The sequence below is a fragment of the Microcebus murinus genome, chromosome 18 (genome assembly GCF_040939455.1).
Source record: "Microcebus murinus isolate Inina chromosome 18, M.murinus_Inina_mat1.0, whole genome shotgun sequence".
Taxonomy (NCBI): Eukaryota; Metazoa; Chordata; class Mammalia; order Primates; family Cheirogaleidae; genus Microcebus; species Microcebus murinus.
Window position 1 is genome coordinate 12,364,710 of NC_134121.1, and position 21,890 is coordinate 12,386,599.

At 48.7% G+C, this 21,890-nt stretch overlaps 2 protein-coding genes across 3 annotated transcripts in view; both read left to right on the top strand.

The window, feature by feature from the left end:
- The first annotated feature begins 28 nt into the window (after positions 1 to 28).
- SLC35G6 (solute carrier family 35 member G6) lies at positions 29 to 3,028 on the top strand. 2 transcript variants are annotated; one of them, XM_075994126.1, is made up of 2 exons: positions 29 to 1,019; positions 1,260 to 3,028. In XM_075994126.1, exon 2 carries the CDS (start codon positions 1,703 to 1,705, stop codon positions 2,540 to 2,542), a length of 840 nt encoding a protein of 279 aa, XP_075850241.1. In that variant the 5' UTR covers positions 29 to 1,019; positions 1,260 to 1,702; the 3' UTR covers positions 2,543 to 3,028. The 2 variants fall into 2 exon arrangements, with proteins under 2 accessions (XP_075850241.1, XP_012631785.1); XM_012776331.3 differs by having other exon boundaries at positions 1,526 to 3,028.
- An 897-nt stretch (positions 3,029 to 3,925) lies between these two features.
- POLR2A (RNA polymerase II subunit A) overlaps positions 3,926 to 21,890 on the top strand; it is a 32,612-nt gene continuing 14,647 nt past the window's right edge. Inside the window, exons 1-7 of the mRNA XM_012776317.2 lie at positions 3,926 to 4,423; positions 19,750 to 19,882; positions 20,016 to 20,152; positions 20,245 to 20,418; positions 20,614 to 20,895; positions 21,207 to 21,368; positions 21,497 to 21,717. Of these exons, the coding sequence (XP_012631771.1) occupies positions 4,331 to 4,423; positions 19,750 to 19,882; positions 20,016 to 20,152; positions 20,245 to 20,418; positions 20,614 to 20,895; positions 21,207 to 21,368; positions 21,497 to 21,717 (1,202 nt within the window). The 5' untranslated portion in view covers positions 3,926 to 4,330. The remainder of the gene's footprint in view (positions 4,424 to 19,749; positions 19,883 to 20,015; positions 20,153 to 20,244; positions 20,419 to 20,613; positions 20,896 to 21,206; positions 21,369 to 21,496; positions 21,718 to 21,890) is intronic.

A 21,890-nucleotide genomic window follows, 5' to 3' on the forward strand; every position in this document is an offset into this window, starting at 1 on the left:
CCCCACCCCCACCCCCGGAAACAGTCCCCCCCCAGCGCCGCCGCCGCCGAGAGGAGGCCGGCGCAGCGCAGCCGACACCAACACTAGGCTCCGAGCGCCCGACGGCGTTCGCCGGGACGGATCCGCGCAGGACACCGAGCCACGCTGGGCCACCGGGCGGGTGGATACCGAGCGGGGCGCGGCGCGCTGCAGCACCCCCCGCAGGGTCTCACGACCACCCACTCCTTGGGAAGGGACTCCCCACACACGCCCTTCGCTGGGCTGTGCACACCGCCTGAGAGCAAAACACACTTGCTGTCAGGGCGCAGACACACAACATGGCAGATTCACAATCAGCCCCAGTGGGACCCACAGACGTAGGGGCAGCACACTGACAGGGACAGCCCTGGACACACACACACGCACTCCCAAGGAATGTTCAGGGACCCACACCAGGCCACCGGCAAGGAAGGCCCCAGCGCTACACCACTGGCACACATCATTGACCACCAGCACAGATGAACATGCAGCTTGGGACTTTTGTCCCCACCAATAGAAATATCCACATTTATATACTTGTGCATAAATGCAGAGCCGTTGGTGTGGGCCTCCTTGGACAGCACCAACAAAACACCAGGTGGAAGCACACAGAAGAAACACATTTCTGAAACTCCGCAGGGACAATGGGAAGGACTCCTCCCTTGGTGTTGGAAAATTAAAAACTCAGGAGGAGTCAGAGGAGCCAGCTGTCAGAGCCCCTTTCCTTAAGACCTTTCTGAATCAAAGCAAAACATAAATAAACAATTTAAAGCCACAGAGCTAGTCATAAGGAGAAAAAAAATCAGACAAATTTTGGAGTCATGGAGACATAAATATAAAACATGGAGAGTTGGAATCAATGAGAAAATAGGCCCACCACCACCTGAGGAAGGTTCCAGGGAAGAACCCCACCCCCACTCCAACCAGGTCACAATGGCTGGAGCTCTGAGGGGCCCAGGCCCCCAGAGCCAGGAGGAGAGGAGGAAGTCCAAGGAAAGATGGTGAGTGTGGGGGCCAGGGGGGACATAGGGCAACACTCCCTCCCTGTAGCTCCTGGCTGCTCCCCTTCCCCTCCTCCCATAAAACTTCCCAGCTACCCTAGAGACACTCACAAATGAAATTCATCATGTTGTACCCAGATGTCGCTGGAACCTGTGACATCACACAGACACACAGCATCTGAGGCCACCTGCCCTTCCTCAAACCAACAGAGCATCCCTGGGTCCTTTTTCTCCTCCCAGGAACAACTTACCCAGAGAAATACGATGCTTCAGGACTGCTCACTCCCTGCTTCCTGCTTTAGATGCTCCAGGCCCACATTGTACCACCTCATCCATCTTTCAGGCCCTTTCTAGGGTTTTTAGGAACTCTTCCTAAGAGTTCCTCAGCAAGAGAGCCTGCCCCTCTTCTGTCCCACAGGGTCCTGGACCCCCAGCCTGGCATTGCCCTGTCCCAGGCTCCCCAGGCTGTGGCTGCCCTCATGCCCGAGCTCCTTTCTCCCTAACAGGCTGGCAGTCACCCCTACTTCAACCTGCCCGACTTCACCCAGCCATCGCCGCCCTCCACTCCGCCCAGCCTCCCCTCGCACCAGCGCTGCTGCCGGCCCTCCGATGCCACCAAGGGCCTGCTCGTGGCCCTGCTGGGTGGGGGCCTGCCCGCTGGCTTCGTGGGCCCCTTCTCCCGTATGGCTTACCAGGCTTCCCACTTTCCCTCACTGGAGCTGCTCATCTGCCGATGCCTCTTTCATCTCCCCATTGCCCTGCTACTTAAACTGCGTGGCGACCCACTGTTGGGACCTCCTGATGTCCGAGGCCGGGCCTGCCTCCACGCCCTGCTCAACGTCCTCAGCATTGGATGTGCCTACAGTGCTGTTCAGGTGGTGCCTGCTGGCAATGCTGCCACAGTTCGCAAAGGCTCTTCCACTGTCTGCTCTGCTCTCCTTGCCCTCTGCCTCGAGAGCCAGGGTCTCAGCGGCTACGACTGGTGTGGACTGTTGGGCAGCACCCTGGGACTAATCATCATTGTGGGACCTGGACTAGGGACACTGCAGGAGGGGACCACGGGCCTCTACACTGCTCTGGGCTATGTACTGGCTTTCCTGGGAGGCCTGGCACTGTCGCTGGGGCTTCTGGTCTATCGTTCCCTGCACTTCCCCTCCTGCCTGCCGACAGTGGCCTTCCTATTTGGCTTGGTGGGGCTGCTGGGTTCTGTGCCAGGCCTTTTTGTGCTGCAGACCCCTGTGCTGCCTAATGACCCTCTGAGTTGGAGTTGTGTGGGGGCAGTGGGGATCCTTGCATTGGTCTCCTTTGTGTGTGTGAGCTATGCAGTCACCAAGGCCCACCCTGCCCTGGTGTGTGCTGTCCTGCACTCTGAGGTGGTGGTGGCCCTGATGCTGCAGTATTACGTGCTCTATGAGACTGTGGCACCTTCTGACATCATGGGGGCAGGGGTTGTGTTGGGCAGCATTGCCATCATCACGGCCCAGAACCTCAGCTGTGAGAAGGAAGGGCAGGTGGAGGAGTGACATCAAATTTGAGAGCCTGGGGGTTGGGGGGGCAGGGGTAAATAGAGAGACTGAAATACAAACATGGGCAAATCAGTGACTGGAAAAGAACTGGTGTGGGAGAGGGACACCTCTTGGAGTCAAGGGTGACTTGGGGAGATGGTGGAGAGAGAGGGAGTACATGGAAGACCTGGAAACAAGCCCGGGGACCAAGGGATGTAGAGTCTAGGCCAGGTCCTAGGAATCAGGTCTTAACTAAGGGATAAAGTCTGAGGAGCAGATCCAAGGGGCAGAGGCAGGCAGGCTGTGGGCCATGGGGAGGACTTCCCTCAGCAGCAGAGAGAAGAGCATTGGGGCTGGAGTGTTCCCAGGTGTTAGGGCGAAGACAGAGCAAGCAGCTGCACTGGGGGAGGGGATTCCCGCTGGGCCAAGGTTTCCTTTCCTCGTGGTTGTGCCCCACCTTGGGGTGGTAATGTGACATTGACATCAAACAAGGATTACTCTGAATGTGGCTGTGCAGTGGTGTCATTTCTGCTTTGGAGGGAGAGTGGAAGTCCTACAGTTGCTCTTATTGGAGAATCCCTTGGGATCCCAGCCCTCCATCTTATTTCTGAAATATTCTAGAAGGTGGAAGATTGCCTAATGTTCAGATTCCTTGACCCCAAATCCCCCAGGGCTTTCGTGTCCCGCCCCATGCCTAATCTGCTTTTCCCGGACTGTCGCGGTCCAGTGATCTCTCCCGGACAGTGGCCAGCCTCCTTCGGGAGCAGGCCTCCAAGCTGAGGCCTCTCCGAGCGGCTCAGGCCGGGGATCCAGGACTAAGACTTGGTACAGCGCTCCCTTAGAGGCCAAGAGATGCCCACTCATCTCTGGAGGCCGCTTGACAAATATCGGCTACTTCCGGACAAGCAATTGGCCTCGCCATCTTGATCTGCTCATGCATATTCAGCGCGAGACTGCATATTCATGACCAAGGACTGCCCCTGCACTCCCCCCAGGAACCCACTCGGGAGCACCCAACTGGACCCGCCTCCATTACCGATTCGCAGAACAGACCATTTTCCAAATTGGAGGGGGGGTGTTTTAATGAAAGACCTCCGCTGAAGATGAAACCGTGCTCCAAACTAGAATAAAAGCGGCCTAATTTTACCCTTGGTCCTTCAAACCTTAAACCTCAGCGCAGGAGGGAGCGGCGAGGGGAGGCGGCGGGATTTAAAAAATCCCCCCCTCCCCGTCATTCTAAGGGCCGCCCAACCAGGGAGCCGCGGAGGGAGGATCAACGGCTCGAGCGCGCGCCCCGTGCGGGCCGGCGCAGGCGGCCCCGTAGCGCAAGGGAGGGCGGGAAAGGAAGGGGCGGGGATGCAGGGGCGAATCTATAAAAGGCGTCATCCGGCGAGTTCGCTTCTCAGAAGCGCCGAGAGCGCGGCCGGGACGGTTGGAGAAGAAGGCGGCTCCCGGAAGGGGGAGAGACAAACTGCCGTAACCTCTGCCGTTCAGGAGCCCGGTTACTTATTTATTCGTTACCCTCTTTCTTCTTCCTACCCCCAAAACCTTTTCCTTCCCCTCCTCTTTTTTTTTTTCTTTTTGCGAGCCGAAAAAATCTCCGGAAAGGGAGAGAAAAGCTCCTTTCGTTCCTTTTTATTTCCCCGCCTCTTTCCCTCCCCCACCTTCCCCCTCCTCGGCCTTTTTCCTCCCAACTCGGGGAGGTCCTTCCCGGCGGCCGCCCCGACGGGGTCTGAGCACCTAGGCGGAGGCGGCGCAGGCTTTTTGTAGTGAGGTTTGCGCCTGCGCAGCGCGCCTGCCTCCGCGATGCACGGGGGTGGCCCCCCCTCCGGGGACAGCGCATGCCCGCTGCGCATCATCAAGAGAGTGCAGTTCGGAGTCCTTAGTCCGGATGAACTGGTAAGTTGCTCTGCCCTCCCCTCCTCCTCCTCCCTGCGCCTGCGGGCGGGGCTGGACGGTGGCCGCGGAAACTTGGCACTTCCCGCTGTCTGCTGGTGACCGGCTAGAAGCTTGGCTTAGCAGCGCCAAGGCGATACAGGGTCCAGCCTCGAGCCTCCGGGAGTTAGATTTTGCATGGATTTGAGCACATTTAGTGTCGGAGATGGGGGCCTGGCTGGAATGTGCGAAGGAGGGAGAGAGGGGTGACTGATTTCACGCTCTAAAGTTACTGACGTTGAACGAGATCAGACGGATCCTAGGGAGTCTTTGCAAGTTTGGGTAGGAAGACAAACCCCAGATTTCCCCCGCCCCTTCTACAGATATTAATCGAACACTTGCTATATAATAGCCACAGTAGACTCTGGGGATACAGAGCTGAACACGACAGACAAGGACCCTGATTTCCAGAGCACTTTCTGTGGAAAAAGGCAGGGGAGACAGGCAATAAACATGAATAAATGAGTCAACAAGATAATTCAGTTAATGGCAAGTGCTTGGAATAAAGTGTAACAGGGTAATGCCGGGAGAGTCACTGAGGTGGGGCCCGCTTTGGATGGGATGGTGTCAGGGTCTGGGAAGGCCTGTCTGTGGAGGTGACGTTACCTGAATGATAAAAAGCAGCCAGTCATCTAGACCATAGATTCTAGGGCAAGAGCTTTTCAGGCAGAAGGAACAGTAAGTGCAAGGGATCTGAGGGAGAAATGAACTTGGCCTGTCCTAGAGGCTGAAAGGCGGCCAGTGTGGCTGGAGTTTAGTAGGCGAGGAGAGTGTTACCGAAATAGGCTGGAGAAACATGGGATATTGTAAATCATGGTAAGGAATCAGGATTTAATTCTGTTTCCTGGAGGAAGTCATGGGACAATTAAAAGCAGGAGAGTGACATCAAGTTTACAGTTAAAAAACAAAACAAAACACAACACTCCTGTGGTAGCTCTGTGAAGAACTGATTGCAGGGAAGGGTAAGAATGGAAGCAGAGAGAGGAGGATAGTCCTAGGGGGAGAGCTGCTGGTGACTTGGACTTCTTCCTTTATGGAGCTAAGTAGAGGAGGCTAGTTAGATGGAGAGAATAAAGTTAAGTGGCTATATTTGTGGATAATTTTGCTGGCAGAGAGGGTTCAGCTATATCAGGAGTCAGAACGTCCTGACTTCACCCATACCACAGAATAAATTCCAGATGAAGTTAAGATTTATTTATTTTTTTTAAACAGAGTCTCACTCTAGCCCAGGCTAGAGTGCCATGGTGTCAGTCTGGCTCACAGCAACCTCAAACTCGTGGGCTCAAGCGATCCTTTTACCTCAGCCTCCCAAGTAGCTGGGACTACAGGCATGCACCACCATGCCCAGCGAATTTTTTTTTCTATATATGCTTTTAGTTGGCCAATTAATTTCTTTCTTTTTTCTTTTTTTTTTTTTTTTTTTGAGACAGAGTCTCACTTTGTTGCCCAGGCTAGAGTGAGTGCCCTGGCATCAGCCTAGCTCACAGCAACCTCAAACTCCTGGGCTCAAGCAATCCTCCTGCCTCAGCCTCCCAGTAGCTGGGACTACAGGCATGCACCACCATGTCTGGCTAATTTTTCCTATATATATTAGTTGGCCAATTTCTTTCTATTTATAGTAGAGACTGGGTCTCGCTCTTGCTCAGGCTGGTTTTGAACTCCTGACCTTGAGCGATCCACCTGCCTCAGCCTCCCAGAGTGCTAGTGCTAGGATTACAGGCATGAGCCACCGCACCCGGGCCTCTTTCTATTTTTTAGTAGAGACGGGATCTCACTTTTACTCAGGCTGTTTGCAAACTCCTGACCTTGAGTGTTCCGCCTGCCTAGGCCTCCCAGAGTGCTAGGATTACTGGTATGAGCCACCGAGCCCCAGCTGAAGTTAAGATTTAAATCTTTAAAAACCCCTTAAAGGGCCAAGCATTGTGGCTCACACTTTGGGAGCCGAGACAAGAGGAATGCTTGAGGTCAAGAGTTCAAGACCAGCCTCAGCAAGAGACCCTGTCTCTACAAAAATAGAAAAATAAGTCAGATATGGTGGCTCATGCCTATAGTCCCAGCTACTTGGGAGGCCAAGGCAAGAAAATTGCTTGAGCTCAGGAGTTTGAGGTTTCATGCCTCTGCACTCTGGCCTAGGTGACAGAAAGGCTTTTGGGAGCTGTTACCCCAAGGCAAAAATCCTTAATAGTAATGACTTATCTACAGGTAAATTTTAAATGGTGCCTAAAATGAGCCAAGCAATATAAATATAAGGAAGAACAAGGCAGATTTCACTACAAGAAAATCAGAACCACTTCTATTTATTAGAGGCACCATGGGCAAAGCTGAAAAACAGACTGGGAAACAATATTTGCAATGTGGTGGACACGGTTAGATTTCTTTTTTTTTTTTTTTTTTAGACAGAGTCTTGCTTTGTTGCTGAGGCTAGAGTGAGTGCCCTGGCGTCAGCCTAGCTCACAGCAACCTCAAACCTCAAACTCCTGGGCTCAAGCAATCCTGCTGCCTCAGCCTCCCAAGTAGCTGGGACTACAGGCATGTGCCACCATGCCTGGCTAATTTTTTCTGTATATATTAGTTGGCCAATTAATTTCTTTCAATTTATAGTAGAGATGGGATCTTGCTCTTGCTCAGGCTGGTTTCAAACTCCTGACCTTGAGCAATCCGCCCGCCTTGGCCTCCCAGAGTGCTAGGATTATAGGTATGAGCCACCGCGCCCGGCCTAGATTTCTTAATATATAAGGAACACTTACAAATCAGTAAGGAAAGTATATATCTACTGGAAAAATGGATAAAGATAAAGGATATGAATAGGCAGTTCACAGAAGTAGTACAAATAAATGACCAATAAAAAAGCTGGCTTACTAATAAAAATGTGCACATTAAAATTGTTTTGCTTATCTGATTTTTTCCTGCTGGCAAAAATATTGTGATATGGGCATGCTTATACATTGTTGGTAGAAAGATAAATAGGTATACTGTTTTTGGAGGCTAGTCTGACAATTTTATCAACTGTTTAATATGTATATCCCTTAACCCAACAATACCATTTCTAAAAATTCATTCTTTTTTTTTTTTTTTTGAGACAGAGTCTCACTTTGTTGTCCAGGCTAGAGTGAGTGCCGTGGCGTCAGCCTAGCTCACAGCAACCTCAAACTCCTGGGCTCGAGCGATCCTTCTGCCTCAGCCTCCCGAGTAGCTGGGACTACAGGCATGAGCCACCATGCCCGGCTAATTTTTTATATATATATCAGTTGGCCAATTAATTTCTTTCTATTTATAGTAGAGACAGGGTCTCGCTCTTGCTCAGGCTGGTTTTGAACTCCTGACCTTGAGCAATCCGCCTGCCTCGGCCTCCCAAGAGCTAGGATTACAGGCGTGAGCCACTGCACCCGGCCTTAAAAAATCATTCTTAAATAAAAACGTAATTTCTTCCCTCAATCATGTCCCTTTCCCAGTCTTGAATGGTTCTGAAAATAATTTCTCCATTTATTCAGTTACTCAGGCTGAAAACTTAAAAGCCATCTTTGATTCTCTTACAATCTCCACTTAGTCCATCTGCCAGAGTGTCAGTTCTGCCTTTGCAAGTAAGTCTAGAGTCCAGCCATTGATTGATTGATTGAGACAGGGTCTTGCTCTTGCAGTGGCATGATCATGGCTCACTGCAACCTCAAACTCCTAGACTCAAGTGATCCTCCTGCCTCAGCCTTCCGAGTGGCTGGGACTATAGGTGTGTACCACTACATGGAGCTAATTTTTCTTTTTTGTAGAGATGGAGTCTTGCTATGTTGCCCTGGCAGGTCTTGAACTTCTGGCCTCAAGCAACATTCCCCTCCTCCTTGGCTTCCTAAAGTGCTGGGATTATAGGTGTGAGCCACTATGTTCATTTGGAATCCAGCGATTTATGACCATCCCCACCACTGTGTGCCCGCATATTCCGCCTCACTATCATCTTTACTGTGCATCTAGAGGCCAGAGCAACTACTGCAGTTGCTCTAGCTCCTACTTGGTCTTCCTAAAGTTTGCAGAACAGCTAGAATGAACTAGAGAGGTATTCATCTGCATGGTATTCTCTCCAGAGGATTCAAACTCCTTTGGCCTAAAAAGTCCTGTATTATCTGGCTCCTACTTGCCTCTCCTTCTTTTTTTTTTTTTTTTTTTTTTTGAGACAGAGTCTCACTTTGTTGTCCAGGCTAGAGTGAGTGCCGTGGCGTCAGCCTAGCTCACAGCAACCTCAAACTCCTGGGCTCAAGCAATACTGCTGCCTCAGCCTCCCGAGTAGCTGGGACTACAGGCATGCACCACCATGCCTGGCTAATTTTTTCCTATATAAGTTGGCCAATTAATTTCTTTCTATTTATAATAGAGATGGGGTCTCGCTCTTGTTCAGGCTAGTTTCGAACTCCTGACCTTGAGCAATCAGCCTGCCTCAGCCTCCCAGAGAGCTAGGATTACAGGCGTGAGCCACCGGGCCGGCCTTGCCTCTCCTTCTCAACTGCCAGTCTCGTCTTGTCTTGTCTTGTCCTTTTCCCTTTCCCTTTCCCTTTCCCTCTCTCTCTCTTTCCTTCCTTCCTTCTTTCTTTCTTTCCTTCCTTTCCTTCCTTTCCTTTCTCTTTTTTGAGACAGAGTCTCACTGTGTTGCCCAGGCTAGAGTGAGTGCTGTGGCATCAGCCTAGCTCACAGCAACCTCAAACTCCTGGGCTCAAGCAATCCTGCTGCCTCAGCCTCCCAAGTAGCTGGGACTACAGGCATGCGCCACCATGCCCGGCTGATTTTTTCTATATATATTAGTTGGCCAATTAATTTCTTTCTATTTATAGTAGAGACAGGGTCTTGCTCTTGCTTAGGCTGGTTTTGAACTCCTGACCTTGAGCAATCCTCCTGCCTCGGCCTCCCAGAGTGATCCACCACGCCTGGCCTTCCCTATCCTTTGATGGCATTGACTGCTTGCTCCTCTAACACTGCAAGCTTATTCCTGCCTTCAGGACTTTGTTATTCACTGTTCCTGCTGCTTGGAACAACATCGCCCAAACCTCTGCATGCCTATTCCTTTATGTTAGTATTTTCTCTGTTGAAATATCATATCTATAGGCCGGGCGCTGTGGCTCACGCCTGTAATCCTAGCTCTTGGGAGGCCGAGGCGGGCGGATTGCTCAAGGTCAGGAGTTCAAAACCAGCCTGAGCAAGAGCGAGACCCCGTCTCTACTATAAATAGAAAGAAATTAATTGGCCAACTGATATATATATAAAAAAAAAAATTAGCCGGGCATGGTGGCGCATGCCTGTAGTCCCAGCTACCCGGGAGGCTGAGGCAGAAGGATCACTCGAGCCCAGGAGTTTGAGGTTGCTGTGAGCTAGGCTGAAGCCACAGCACTCACTCTAGCCTGGGCAACAAAGCGAGACTCTGTCTCAAAAAAAAAAAAAAATATCATATCTATAGGAGCTCTTCCCTGACTATCCTATTTAAATAGGACCCTGCCCCCTGTTCTATCCTTTACTGTATTTTCCTTCACAGTCTCTCACTCCTGAAAAGATTAGTTTTTTTTTTTTTTTTTTTTTTTTTTGAGACAGAGTCTCGCTTTGTTGCCCAGGCTAGAGTGAGTGCCGTGGCGTAAGCCTAGCTCACAGCAACCTCAAACTCCTGGCTCAAGCAATCCTCCTGCCTCAGCCTCCCAAGTAGCTGGGACTACAGGCATTCGCCACCATGCCCGGCTAATTTTTTGTATATATTAGTTGGCCAATTAATTTCTTTCTATTTATAGTAGAGACGGGGTCTCGCTCTTGCTCAGGCTGGTTTCGAACTCCTGACCTCGAGCAATCCGCCCGCCTCGGCCTCCCAGAGAGCTAGGATTACAGGCGTGAGCCACCGCGCCTGGCCGAAAGGATTAGTTTTTCTGTTTCTTGCTTCCTGGATAGAATGTAAATTTCATGAGGGAACTTGTCTGTGTTGTTCACCTTTGTTCCCTCAGCATCTCATATAGTGCCTACCACATAATAAGCGAGTCATAAAAATTATTTGAATAAGTAAATGAAATAAATTGACAGATATGCGAAGATACATGTAGAAGGATTTTTTTGGTAATATTCTTTGAAAATGACAAATACCTAAATATTTGCTGACAGGAACCCTATTGAATAACTCAAGGTGTCTTCTTACAGTAGAACCAGACCGTCCCAGTAGGTTAAATATGCTGTTCCCAAACAGTGCTGATGCACCTGAGCAAACTCACAAGGGCATAGTGAGATATTTTAAAATTTCAAGACAAGCACAGGTGCATTTTTCAGATGCCCTGGAAACTACCCATTCCAGGTAGTTCAATTTCAACATTAGATGGCGCTAAATCCTTTCCATGACGTCATATCTTTGTAAAGCTGGGTTTTTAGCAGTTGCTAGGTACTGGCAAAAATCAGTTGGTACAAGAAATTAGATTGGTGCTGTCCATTCTGATTCCAAGGTTTGATAAGTTGTGCAGTGCCTAACAGGTGCCATAAGTAAGTAATTATGGTTGGGAAAGAAATAAAAATATTTTTATTTTAATATATTAAGATTTGTTTTCAATTTATGTATATTATTTTTTCAAATGGCTAGGAAGTTACTAGGACATAAATACTTAAGTTGTTTGGATCTAGGTACTTAATAAATAAGTGGCTCTCTTTTGGCCTAGGGACTGCTGTGAAACTTACTGAGACAGTAGGGGCACTGTAAACTGATAATGTTAAGGAATCGCTAGATAAATGAAAAAGTTACTGAAGAGTTTGCAGAATGAGGTCCTATTTATGTTAAAATGGGAACATATGTGCATTTTTAAAAAGTATGGAACACTGTTGATAAAACATTACAGGGTTATCTCTGGGGTGTAGGATTATAGGGGACTGCGATAGTGCTGTACATGGCTTGCAGTGTGTATGGTGCTTCTGTATTTTGCTGGTCTAACAGATGATTTGACTTTCGGTAGGAGGGTGGAGGAGTAGGGGCCCTCTTGTTGTGAAACAGGTAGTATTGAGGCTAGAGTATTTTCTGGAAGTTTGGGGGAGGGTTATGGAGGTAAAGAGGACTCTGAGTTGGCTTTGAGATAGAGCGGTTGTCTTTACTGTCATAAGATGGATTTGGATGTTGCCATGTGCAGATTGACCCCTGTTCATTAAAAACAGCTGTCTGCCATGGACTGCATAACATTTTCTTTATACCCTAACTTACTCAGAGAAGGATTTAAAGCAGTAATATACTCTTTTAGGTAGAATTGATGAGTCAGAAGATTATCCTTCTAATTATTTATAATCTAGTGAGGGATTTCCTATATATGCAGCAGATATTTACTGAGCCCCTACCATGTGCCGATTATTGTGCTAGGTGCTAAGGATATAAAGATAAATAAAACATGATCCTTGTCCTCAAGGATTACAGTCTGGTTGGAGAGAGAGAGATGTGTAACCAAGTAATTAAAGTTGGGCTGAGAACCTCGCTGGGGTGTGGATAAGGCTAGGAAGAGTTACCAAAGACTTTACAAGGATGTAATATCTGAACTGGGTCTTAAAGAATGAATAGAAGTTTACTCCAAAGGGGATACACGAAGCAAAAGGAATTTAGAGAAGCCTATTATATATGGAACACAAGTATGGGGGTTAGGAGAATGTGATACCAAATAAAGCTGTAAAAGTGAGTTGAGGCCAGGCGCGGTGGCTCACACCTGTAATCCTAGCACTCTGGGAGGCCGAGGTGGGCGGATTGCTCTGAGGTCAGGAGTTCAAAACCAGCCTGAGCAAGAGCGAGACCCGTGTCTACTATAAATAGAAAGAAATTAATTGGCCAACTAATATATATATATATATATATATATATATATATATATATATATATATATATATATAAATAGAATTAGCCAGGCATGGTGGTGCATGCCTGTAGTCCCAGCTACTCGGGAGGCTGAGGCAGGAGGATCGCTTGAGCCCAGGAGTTTGACGTTGCTGTGAGCTAGGCTGACGCCATGGCACTCTAGCCTGGGCAACAAAGCGAGACTCTGTCTCAAAAAAAAAAAAGTGAGTTGAGGCCAAGTTGTAAGGACTCTGTCTGCTTTGCTGAAGGCAGATGAAAGAAATGAGTGTTTACTGAGATTCTATGGCAGCCCTCTTGTTCTGTGACCTCAGCGGCAATACCTGAAAGAGAACACTGGCCAACCCCTCGGGAGAGGTGGTTATAATCTGCAGGGAAGACAGAACCCTGGTAGATGATTCCATTGCAGTGTTGGATGTGCAGTGAAAGGGGCTATGGAAGCACAGAGGAGGGGCCCTTGTCCACCTTGGGGAGGCTGTGGAAAGGCTTCTTGGAGGAAGCAGTGCCTGAGCTGAGTCCTGAAATAGGAGTTTGTCCAGTGGGAAGGGATTCCAAGCAGAGAGAGGCACTGGCAAGTAGAAAACCCGGGAGGAATGCAGCATATATTGTGCTGGTGATAGGGGACCCCAGGGGATTGTGTTACTGAGGAGTAAACAGGAAGGTGTGGAGCTTGGGGAAATGAAGGTGGGAACGGCATAAAAATCCTTTTGGTTGGCTGTTTTACTGAGTTTAGATGTCATTCTGAGGAAAAGAGGTATGATTAGATTTCCATTTTAGAATAAGCACCCTGATTGTGGTATGGATGGATTAGAGAGGGACAGGTTGGTGATCCATGGGGACACTCTGATGAAGACTAGAAAGGAAAGGCCTGAATTATCAAACAGGCGCCTGGCCTGTTTAATAGTTTTTTACCTACAATAGAACTTCTTTCAAAATTGGAGTCTAGGCCAGTGCGGTGGCTCACACCTGTAATCCTAGCACTCTGGGAGGCTGAGGCAGGACGATCACTCAAGGTCAGGAGTTTGTGACCAGCCTGAGCAAGAGGGAGACCCAGTCTCTACTAAAAATAGAAAGAAATTAGCTGGACAACTAAAAATATGTATAGAAAAAATTAGCAGTGGTGAATGCCTGTAGTCCCAGCTACTCGGGAGGCTGAGACAGAAGGATTGCTTGAGCCCAGGAGTTTGAGGTTGCTGTGAGCTAGGCTGACGCCACGCCACTCTAGCCTGGGCAACAGAGTGAGACTCCGTCTTCAAAAAAAAAAAAAAGAAAAAATTGGAGTCTGTCCTCTCAAACTCTGCTACTGCTTTATCAACTAATTTTATGTAATATTCTAAATCGTTTGTTGTCATTTCAACAATGTTCACAGCATCTTCACTAGGATTATATGTCACCTCAAAAAACTATTGTCTGTCTTTGCTTACCTGTAAGAAGCAGCTTCTTTTTTTTTTTTTTTTGGAGACAGAATCTTGCTCTGTTGCCTGGACTAGAGTGCCATGGTGTCAGCCTAGCTCACAGCAACCTCAAACTCCTGGGCTCAAGTGATCCTCCTGCCTCAGCCTCCCGAGTAGCTGGGACTATAGGTATGGACCACCATGCCTGGCTAATTTTTTCGATATATATATTTAGTTGTCCAACTAATTTCTTTCTATTTTTAGTAGAGATGGGGTCTCACTCTTGCTCAGGCTGGAAGAAGCAACTTATGCATTCATTTTATTGTGAGATTGCAGCAGTTCAGTCATATTTTCAGGCTCCACTTCTAATTCTAGTTCTCTTGCTGTTTCCACTTCATCTGCAGTTAGTTCCTCCACCTTGAACCTTCACAGTCATCCATGAGGGTTGGTATCAACTTCTTCCAAACTCCTGTTAATGTTAATATTTTGATCTCCTCCCAGGAATCACAAATGTTCTTAATGGCATCTAGAATGGTGAATCCTTTCCAGAAGGTTTCAGTTTACTTTTCCCAGATTCATCAGAGAAATCACTATCTATGGCAGCTATATAGCCTTACAAAATGTATTTCTTTTTTTTTTTTTTTGAGACAGAGTCTCGCTTTGTTGCCCAGGCTAGAGTGAGTGCCATGGCGTCAGCCTAGCTCACAGCAACCTCAAACTCTTGGGCTCAAGCAATCCTGCTGCCTCAGCCTCCTGAGTAGCTGGGACTACAGGCATGCGCCACCATGCCCGGCTAATTTTTTCTATATATATTAGTTGGCCAATTAATTTCTTTCTATTTTTAGTAGAGACGGGGTCTCGCTGTTGCTCAGGCTGGTTTTGAACTCCTGACCTTAAGCAATCCATCCGCCTCGGCCTCCCAGAGTGCTAGGATTACAGGCGTGAGCCACTGCGCCCGGCCACAAAATGTATTTCTTAAATAATAATACCTGACAGTCTTAGTGGCTCACACCTGTAATCCTAGCACTTTGGGACCCTGAAGCAAGAGGATTGCTTAAGGGCAGGTGTTTGAGACCAACCTGAGCAAGAGTGAGACACCATGACTACAAAAAATAGAAAAATTGGCTGGGCATGATGTGCATGCCTGTAGTCCCAGCTACTCAGGAGAGTTACTTGAGCCCAGGAGTTTGAGGTTGTAGTGAGGTATGATGATGCCATTGCACTTGGGTCAATGGAGACCCTGTCTCCAAAAAAAAAAAAATCAGAAATACTTGAAAATCAAAATTACTCCTTGATCTATGGGCTCCAGAATGGATGTTGTGTTAGCAGGCATAAAAACAACATTAATCAGGCCGGGTGCAGTGGCTCATGCCTGCTATAATCCTAGCACTTTGGGAGGCCGAGGCAGGTGGATTGCTCGAGGTCAGGAGTTCAAAACCAGCCTGAGCAAGAGTGAGACCTCCGCCTCTACTATAAATAGAAATAAATTAATTGGCTAACTAATATATATAGAAAAAATTAGCTGAGCATGATGGCACATGCCTGTTGTCCCGGCTATTCGGGAGGCAGAGGCAGTAGGCTTGCTTGAGCCCAGGAGTTTGAGGTTGCTGTGAGCTAGGCTGATGCCACGGCACTCACTCTAGCCTGGGCAACAAAGCAAGACCCTGTCTCAAAAAAAAACAACAACCAAAAAAACAACATTAATCTCCTTATATATCTCTTGGGTGACTAGGTGCATTGTCAGTAAGCAGTAATATTTTGGATGGAATCTTTTTTTCTGAGCAGTGGGTCAGACGGTGGGCTTAAAATATTTAATAAACCATGCTGTAAACAGATGTGCTGTCATCCAGGATTTGTTGTTCCATTTAGAGAGCACAGGCAGAGTAGATTTGGCATAATTCTTAAGGGCTGTAGGATGAATGGTAAATGAACATTGGCTTCAACTTAAAACCACCAGCTGCATTAGTCCCTAATGAGAATCAGCCTGTCCTTTGAGGTTTGAAGCCAAGTGTTGTCTTCCCCTATCTGTGAAAGTCCTAGATGGCTTCTTTCCAGTAGAAGATGTTTCATCTACATTGAAAATCTGTTGTTTAGTGTAGCCACCTTTGTCAGTGACCTTAGCTAGATCATCTGGATAACTTGTTGCAACTTCTACACCTGCACTTGCTGTTTCATCTTGTACTTTTATGTTATGGAAACAGCTCTTTCTTTAAACCTTGTAAACCTTCGCCAGGTTCACACTTTTCTACACCTTCCTTACCTCTCAGCTCTCATAGAATTGAAGAGAGGTAGGGCCTTGCTCTGGATTAAGCTTTGGCTTAAGGGAATATGGCTGGTTTGATCTTCTGTCTGGCCCACTATATCAGCAGTAAGGATATTGTGGTGTCATTTGTGTGTTCACTGGAGTAGTTCCTTCAAGAACATTTTCTTTACATTCACAATTTGATTAAACTGTTTAGCACAAGAAGCTTAGCTTTCGGCCTATCTCTTTTTTTGTTGTTATTTTTGGTAGAGACAGGGTCTTGCTGTGTTGCCCAGGCTGGTCTCAAACTCTTGGGCTCAAGTGATCCTCCTACCTTGGCCTTCCAAAGTTCTAGGATTATAGACGTGAGCCACCATGTCTGGCCCTGTCTCTGCTTTTGACATGCCTTCCTCACTAAGTTTAATAATTTCTAGCTCTTAATTTAAAGAGGCATGCAACTTTTCCTTTCATTTGAGCACTTAGAGGCCATTGTGCGGTTATTAATTGGCCTAATTTCAGTGTTGTTGTTTCTGAGGGAATAGGTAGGCCCAAGATGAAGGAGAGAGACAGGAACAGCTGGTTGGTGGAGCAGTCAGAACTTAAACGTTTATCAATTAAGTTAGCTGTCTTATGTGGATGTGGTTCATGGCCCTCTAAAACAATAACAGTAGTAACATTAAAGATCACTGATGGGCTGGGCGAGGTGGGTCACGCCTGTAATCCTAGCACTCTGGGAGGCCGAGGCGGGCGGATTGCTCCAGGTCAGGAGTTCGAAACCAGCCTGAGCAAGAGCGAGACCCTGTCTCTACTATAAATAGAAAGAAATTAATTGGCCAACTAAAAATATATGTAGAAAAAAAAATTAGCCAGGCATGGTGGCGCGTGCCTGTAGTCCCAGCTACTCGGGAGGCTGAGGCAGTAGGATTGCCTGAGCCCAGGAGTTTGAGGTTGCTGTGAGCTAGGCTGATGCCATGGCACTCACTCTAGCCTGGGCAACAAAGCGAGACTCTGTCTCAAAAAAAAAAAAAGATCACTGATGACAGTTCACCATAACAGATATAATAATAATAACGAGCCAGGTGTGGTGGCTCACGCGTGTAATCCTAGCACTCTGGGAGGCTGAGGCGGGCTGATCGCTTGAGGTCAGAAGTTCGAGACCAGCCTGAGCAAAAATGAGACCGCCATCTCTACTAAAAATAGAAAGAAATTAGCTGGACAACTAAAAACATATACAGAAAAAATTAGCTGGGCATGGTGGCGCATGCCTGTAGTCCCAGCTACTCGGGGGGCTGAGGCAGAAGGATTGCTTAAGCCCAGGAGTTTGAGGTTGCTGTGAGCTAGGCTGATGCCACAGTACTCTAGCCCGGGCAACATAGCGAGACTCTGTCTCTAATAATAATAATAATAATAATAATGAAGAAGTTTGAAATATTACAAGAATTACCAAATGTGACACAGAGACACAAAGTGAGCACATGCTATTGGAAAAATGGCACCAATAGATTGACTCAATGCAGAGTTGCCACAAAACTTCAATTTGTAAAAAATGCTGCAATATCCATAACATGCAGTAAAGCAAAGGGCAATAAAACAAGTTATTCCTGTATAGTGAAGATTGTGGGACAGCATATAGGGTGAGGTGTGGATGGACTAAAATCCTGGGGAACAGTGGTGTTTAAGGAGCAGACCAAGGCAGAGGGGCCTAGGAGGGAGAGAGAGGGAGGAGGGAGTGTGGTGAGGGAGCACTTCAAGGCCGTCATTTAGTGGCTAAGCAGGAGTGATTTCAGGGATGTGCTGGTAGTGGAAGGAGATGTAATGTTTAGGGAGATACTCACTGCAGTTTGCTGATATAGTGGAAAGAATGCACAAGTGAAACCAACAGACTTGGGTTCAAATCTGGCTCTACCACTTTCTAGTTGTATGATCTTGGGTCTTTCAAGTTTTGTAATCTGCAAAACAGAGGCAGTGATGCTTAGTTTATAAGTTAGTTGTAAAGATGAGATGAATCAGTTAGCACTGTGTTTGGCACCAAGAAGATGTATTCTAGAGTTTAAATAATTATTTCTGCTGCAGCATGGTAGAGTGGGAGGAGCATATGTTTGGGACCAGAAAACAAATTTGGCCCCTGGCTTGAAGTTGACACTCAAATCAAATACCCTTTTTTTTTTTTGAGACAGAGTCTCACTGTCTTGCCTGGGCTAGAGTGCCATGGTGTCATCCTAGCTCACAGCAACCTCAAACTCCTGGGCTCAAGTGATCCTCCTGCCTCAGCCTCCTGAGTAGCTGGGACTACAGGCACACACCACCATGCCTGGCTAAATTTTTTTTTTTCTATTTTTAGTTGTTTGGCTAATTTCTTTCTATTCATGGTAGAGACGGAGTCTCGCTCTTGCTCAGGCTGATCTGGAACTCCTGAGCTCAGGCGATCCTCCTGCCTCCGCCTGCCAGAGTGCTAGGATTATAGGCGTGAGCCACCTCGCCCAGCTGGCCTTTTTGTTAAATTCTTCTAAGTTCTTCCGTCTGGAATTTTTATGGACCAAACCTTAGCTAATTAAAAAGTCCTTAATACTCTGGTTTCTCTTCAAAATGAATAAATCTTTCGCCTTTTACTAAAAAAAAAAAAAAAAAAAAAAAAAAAGTCCTTGGTTTCCATTGTGTGTGTGTGTGTGTGTGTGAAAGGATGCTAAAGGTTGCCTTGACCAACTCTAGCCCAGGGCAGAAATCTCTTCATCTGCTGAGTTCTTAAATCTCTTCACTAAAGTGGCCCCATTGAGTCCTGGCTCCACCTTCCTTGGAATTCCAGCCATTCCCTTCTCTAAATCATTTCTACCGGCCTGTCCCCCTTGCACCTGGTTCTCCTATCTTTTAATAAAATCTCCATGTGGGCTGAGCACAGTGGCTCAGGCTTGTAATCCTAGCACTCTGCGAGGCTGAGATGGGAGGATCATTTGAGCTCAGGAGTTCGAGACCAGCCTGAGCAAGAGCGAGACCCCATCTCTACTAAAAATAGAAAGAAATTAACTGGCCAACTAAAAATATATAGAAAAAATTAGCCAGGCATGGTGGCGCATGCCTATAGTCCCAGCTACTCGGGAGGCTGAGGCAGTAGGATCTCTTGAGCCCAGGAGTTTGAGGTTGCTGTGAGCTAGGCTGACGCCATGGCACTCACTCTAGCCTGGGCAACAGAGTGAGATTCTGTCTCAAAAAAAAAAAATCTCCATTTGGACATGGAAGGTTTCAGGCAGGTCACCTTGAGAAGGAGGGTGTGACAAACAGGGGTGAAGAGACAAGACATCAAGGGCGGAAGTTAGAGTTGGCAGGGTATGTCTTGGGGTAGGACCCCTGAGCTGTCATGGAGGGTACAGATACGGAGAGCTTCCTGCCAGGATCTCAGATTCATGGGCTTGCTTTCAGCTTGGGGAAAGAAGTAAGGCATTGGCTTTTGGTGGTTGGTTTTTTTTTTTTCCCCCTTCCTTGAAACAACTTTTATTTCTTTTTGAGGTTAAATCCTGTGGATGTCAGTGACATAGAATTTAACAAGAGGGATGTCTAGGGTTTGAGTCCTAGAGGGAGGTAGGCATGGAGCCCAGAGTCAGCCGTATTCTGAGTACTGTCCACTCAGTGACTGGGATAAGTTTTTGACTTGTGATACTCAGCTGGCCTTTGCAGACATCATCCCTCATTCCCCTCACCCAGGCTAAACTTAGTTTAGTTCTTCTGTAAGTAGTCTGGGGTTTTCTCAGGCCTTAAGTACAGAGCTCCCCTGCCGTGAAGGCTGGAAACTAGGACTCCTATTTAGTTGCAATTGGCCTGCCTTTCTTCTCTCCAGAAGCGAATGTCTGTGACAGAGGGTGGTATCAAATACCCAGAGACGACCGAGGGAGGCCGCCCCAAGCTTGGGGGACTGATGGACCCAAGGCAGGGAGTGATTGAGCGGACTGGCCGCTGCCAGACATGCGCAGGTGAGTGCTGGGGGCTGGGTGGGCTCCCCAAGGGAAGGAGAGAGGCTTGGTTCTCAGAGCAAACCAGGGCTGGACACCTAATTTCTGAGGTAAGTGGGAGCTGAGAGGAAAGCATCTGGTATGTGTCCCACAGGAAACATGACAGAGTGTCCTGGCCACTTTGGCCACATTGAGCTGGCCAAGCCTGTGTTTCATGTGGGCTTCCTGGTGAAGACAATGAAAGTTTTGCGCTGTGTCTGCTTCTTCTGTTCCAAACTGCTTGTGGACTCTGTGAGTGGGGGATGGGCCCTGGCCTGGGGGTGGGAGGCTGCTTGGTAGGGGCAGGGAGACAACCCCAACTGACTCTCCTCTCCTGTCCTCAGAATAATCCAAAGATCAAGGACATCCTGGCTAAGTCCAAGGGGCAGCCCAAGAAGCGGCTCACACATGTCTACGACCTTTGCAAGGGCAAAAACATCTGCGAGGGTGGGGAGGAGATGGACAACAAGTTCGGCGTGGAGCAACCTGAGGGTGATGAGGATCTGACCAAAGAAAAGGTAGCTGGGGCTGGCAGAGACTGGGGGAGTAAGGGGTCAGGAGGTGGCATAGAGGCCTGGAGGGAAGAACGAGCGGAGGCTGCAGAGGAAACGGGAACAGGAAGGACATGGAGGAGTAGCAGGCGCTGGCCTGGTATGGAGGGAAATGGCCCGACCTCTGGGCTCTGATGGCGCGCCCCCCCCCCCCTGCCAAAGGGCCACGGTGGCTGTGGGCGGTACCAGCCCAGGATCCGGCGCTCTGGTCTGGAGCTGTACGCAGAGTGGAAGCATGTTAATGAGGACTCTCAGGAGAAGAAGATCCTGCTGAGTCCGGAGCGGGTGCATGAGATCTTCAAGCGCATCTCCGATGAGGAGTGCTTCGTGCTGGGCATGGAGCCCCGCTACGCGCGGCCTGAGTGGATGATTGTCACCGTGCTGCCTGTGCCCCCCCTCTCTGTGCGGCCTGCCGTTGTGATGCAGGGCTCTGCCCGTAACCAGGTCAGCAGCTCCGGGGCTCACCTCTCAGCTGGGGGGAGGGAGGAAGCCCCACAGGTGAGACTGTGGGGGTGCCAGGGGGACAGGCAGACAAATCTGGGTTTGAAGATACTCTGCCATTTACTAGCTTTATGACCTTTGTTGAGGCTCTCAGCACGGTTAAGGGTCACAGAGGGTCTTCTGCATCTGTAAATGAGTGAGCAGCCCTGCCTCCTGGGGTGGTGTGAGGACGGGCTGCGCCGGGTGCCCCGCACATGCCTGCTGGGCGCTGTCGGCGGTGGCTGGACTGTGATGATTCCGGCTTCCTACCACAGGATGACCTGACTCACAAACTGGCTGACATCGTGAAGATCAATAATCAGTTGCGGCGCAATGAGCAGAATGGCGCAGCGGCCCATGTCATTGCAGAGGATGTGAAGCTCCTCCAGTTCCATGTGGCCACCATGGTGGACAACGAGCTGCCAGGCTTGCCCCGTGTGAGTTAGCACACTCCCAACCCACCTGTGGACTAGAGCCAGAGTGGGGGCTGGCTTGATGCCTCAGAGGTCTGGAGGAGGGCTCAGTGCTGACTGCTGGGTTGCCCCCACCCCGTGTTTCCTCACAGGCCATGCAGAAGTCTGGGCGTCCCCTCAAGTCCCTGAAGCAGCGGTTGAAGGGCAAGGAGGGTCGGGTACGAGGGAACCTGATGGGCAAACGAGTGGACTTTTCAGCCCGCACTGTGATCACCCCCGACCCCAACCTCTCCATCGACCAGGTTGGCGTGCCACGCTCCATTGCCGCCAACATGACCTTTGCGGAGATTGTCACCCCCTTCAACATTGACAGGTGTGCCTCAGTTCAGACGCCCTGCCTGGAGGAGGACTCCCCTTTCCTAGGGGAGACATGGCCTCAGTGGTGAGGCTTTGAGAGAAGTGTGCTCTCCCCACCTAGAGGAGTGGACTTGGAGCAAGGAGCGGGGAGCATTGAGGTTTAGAAGTGTGACTTTCTCTTAAATTCAG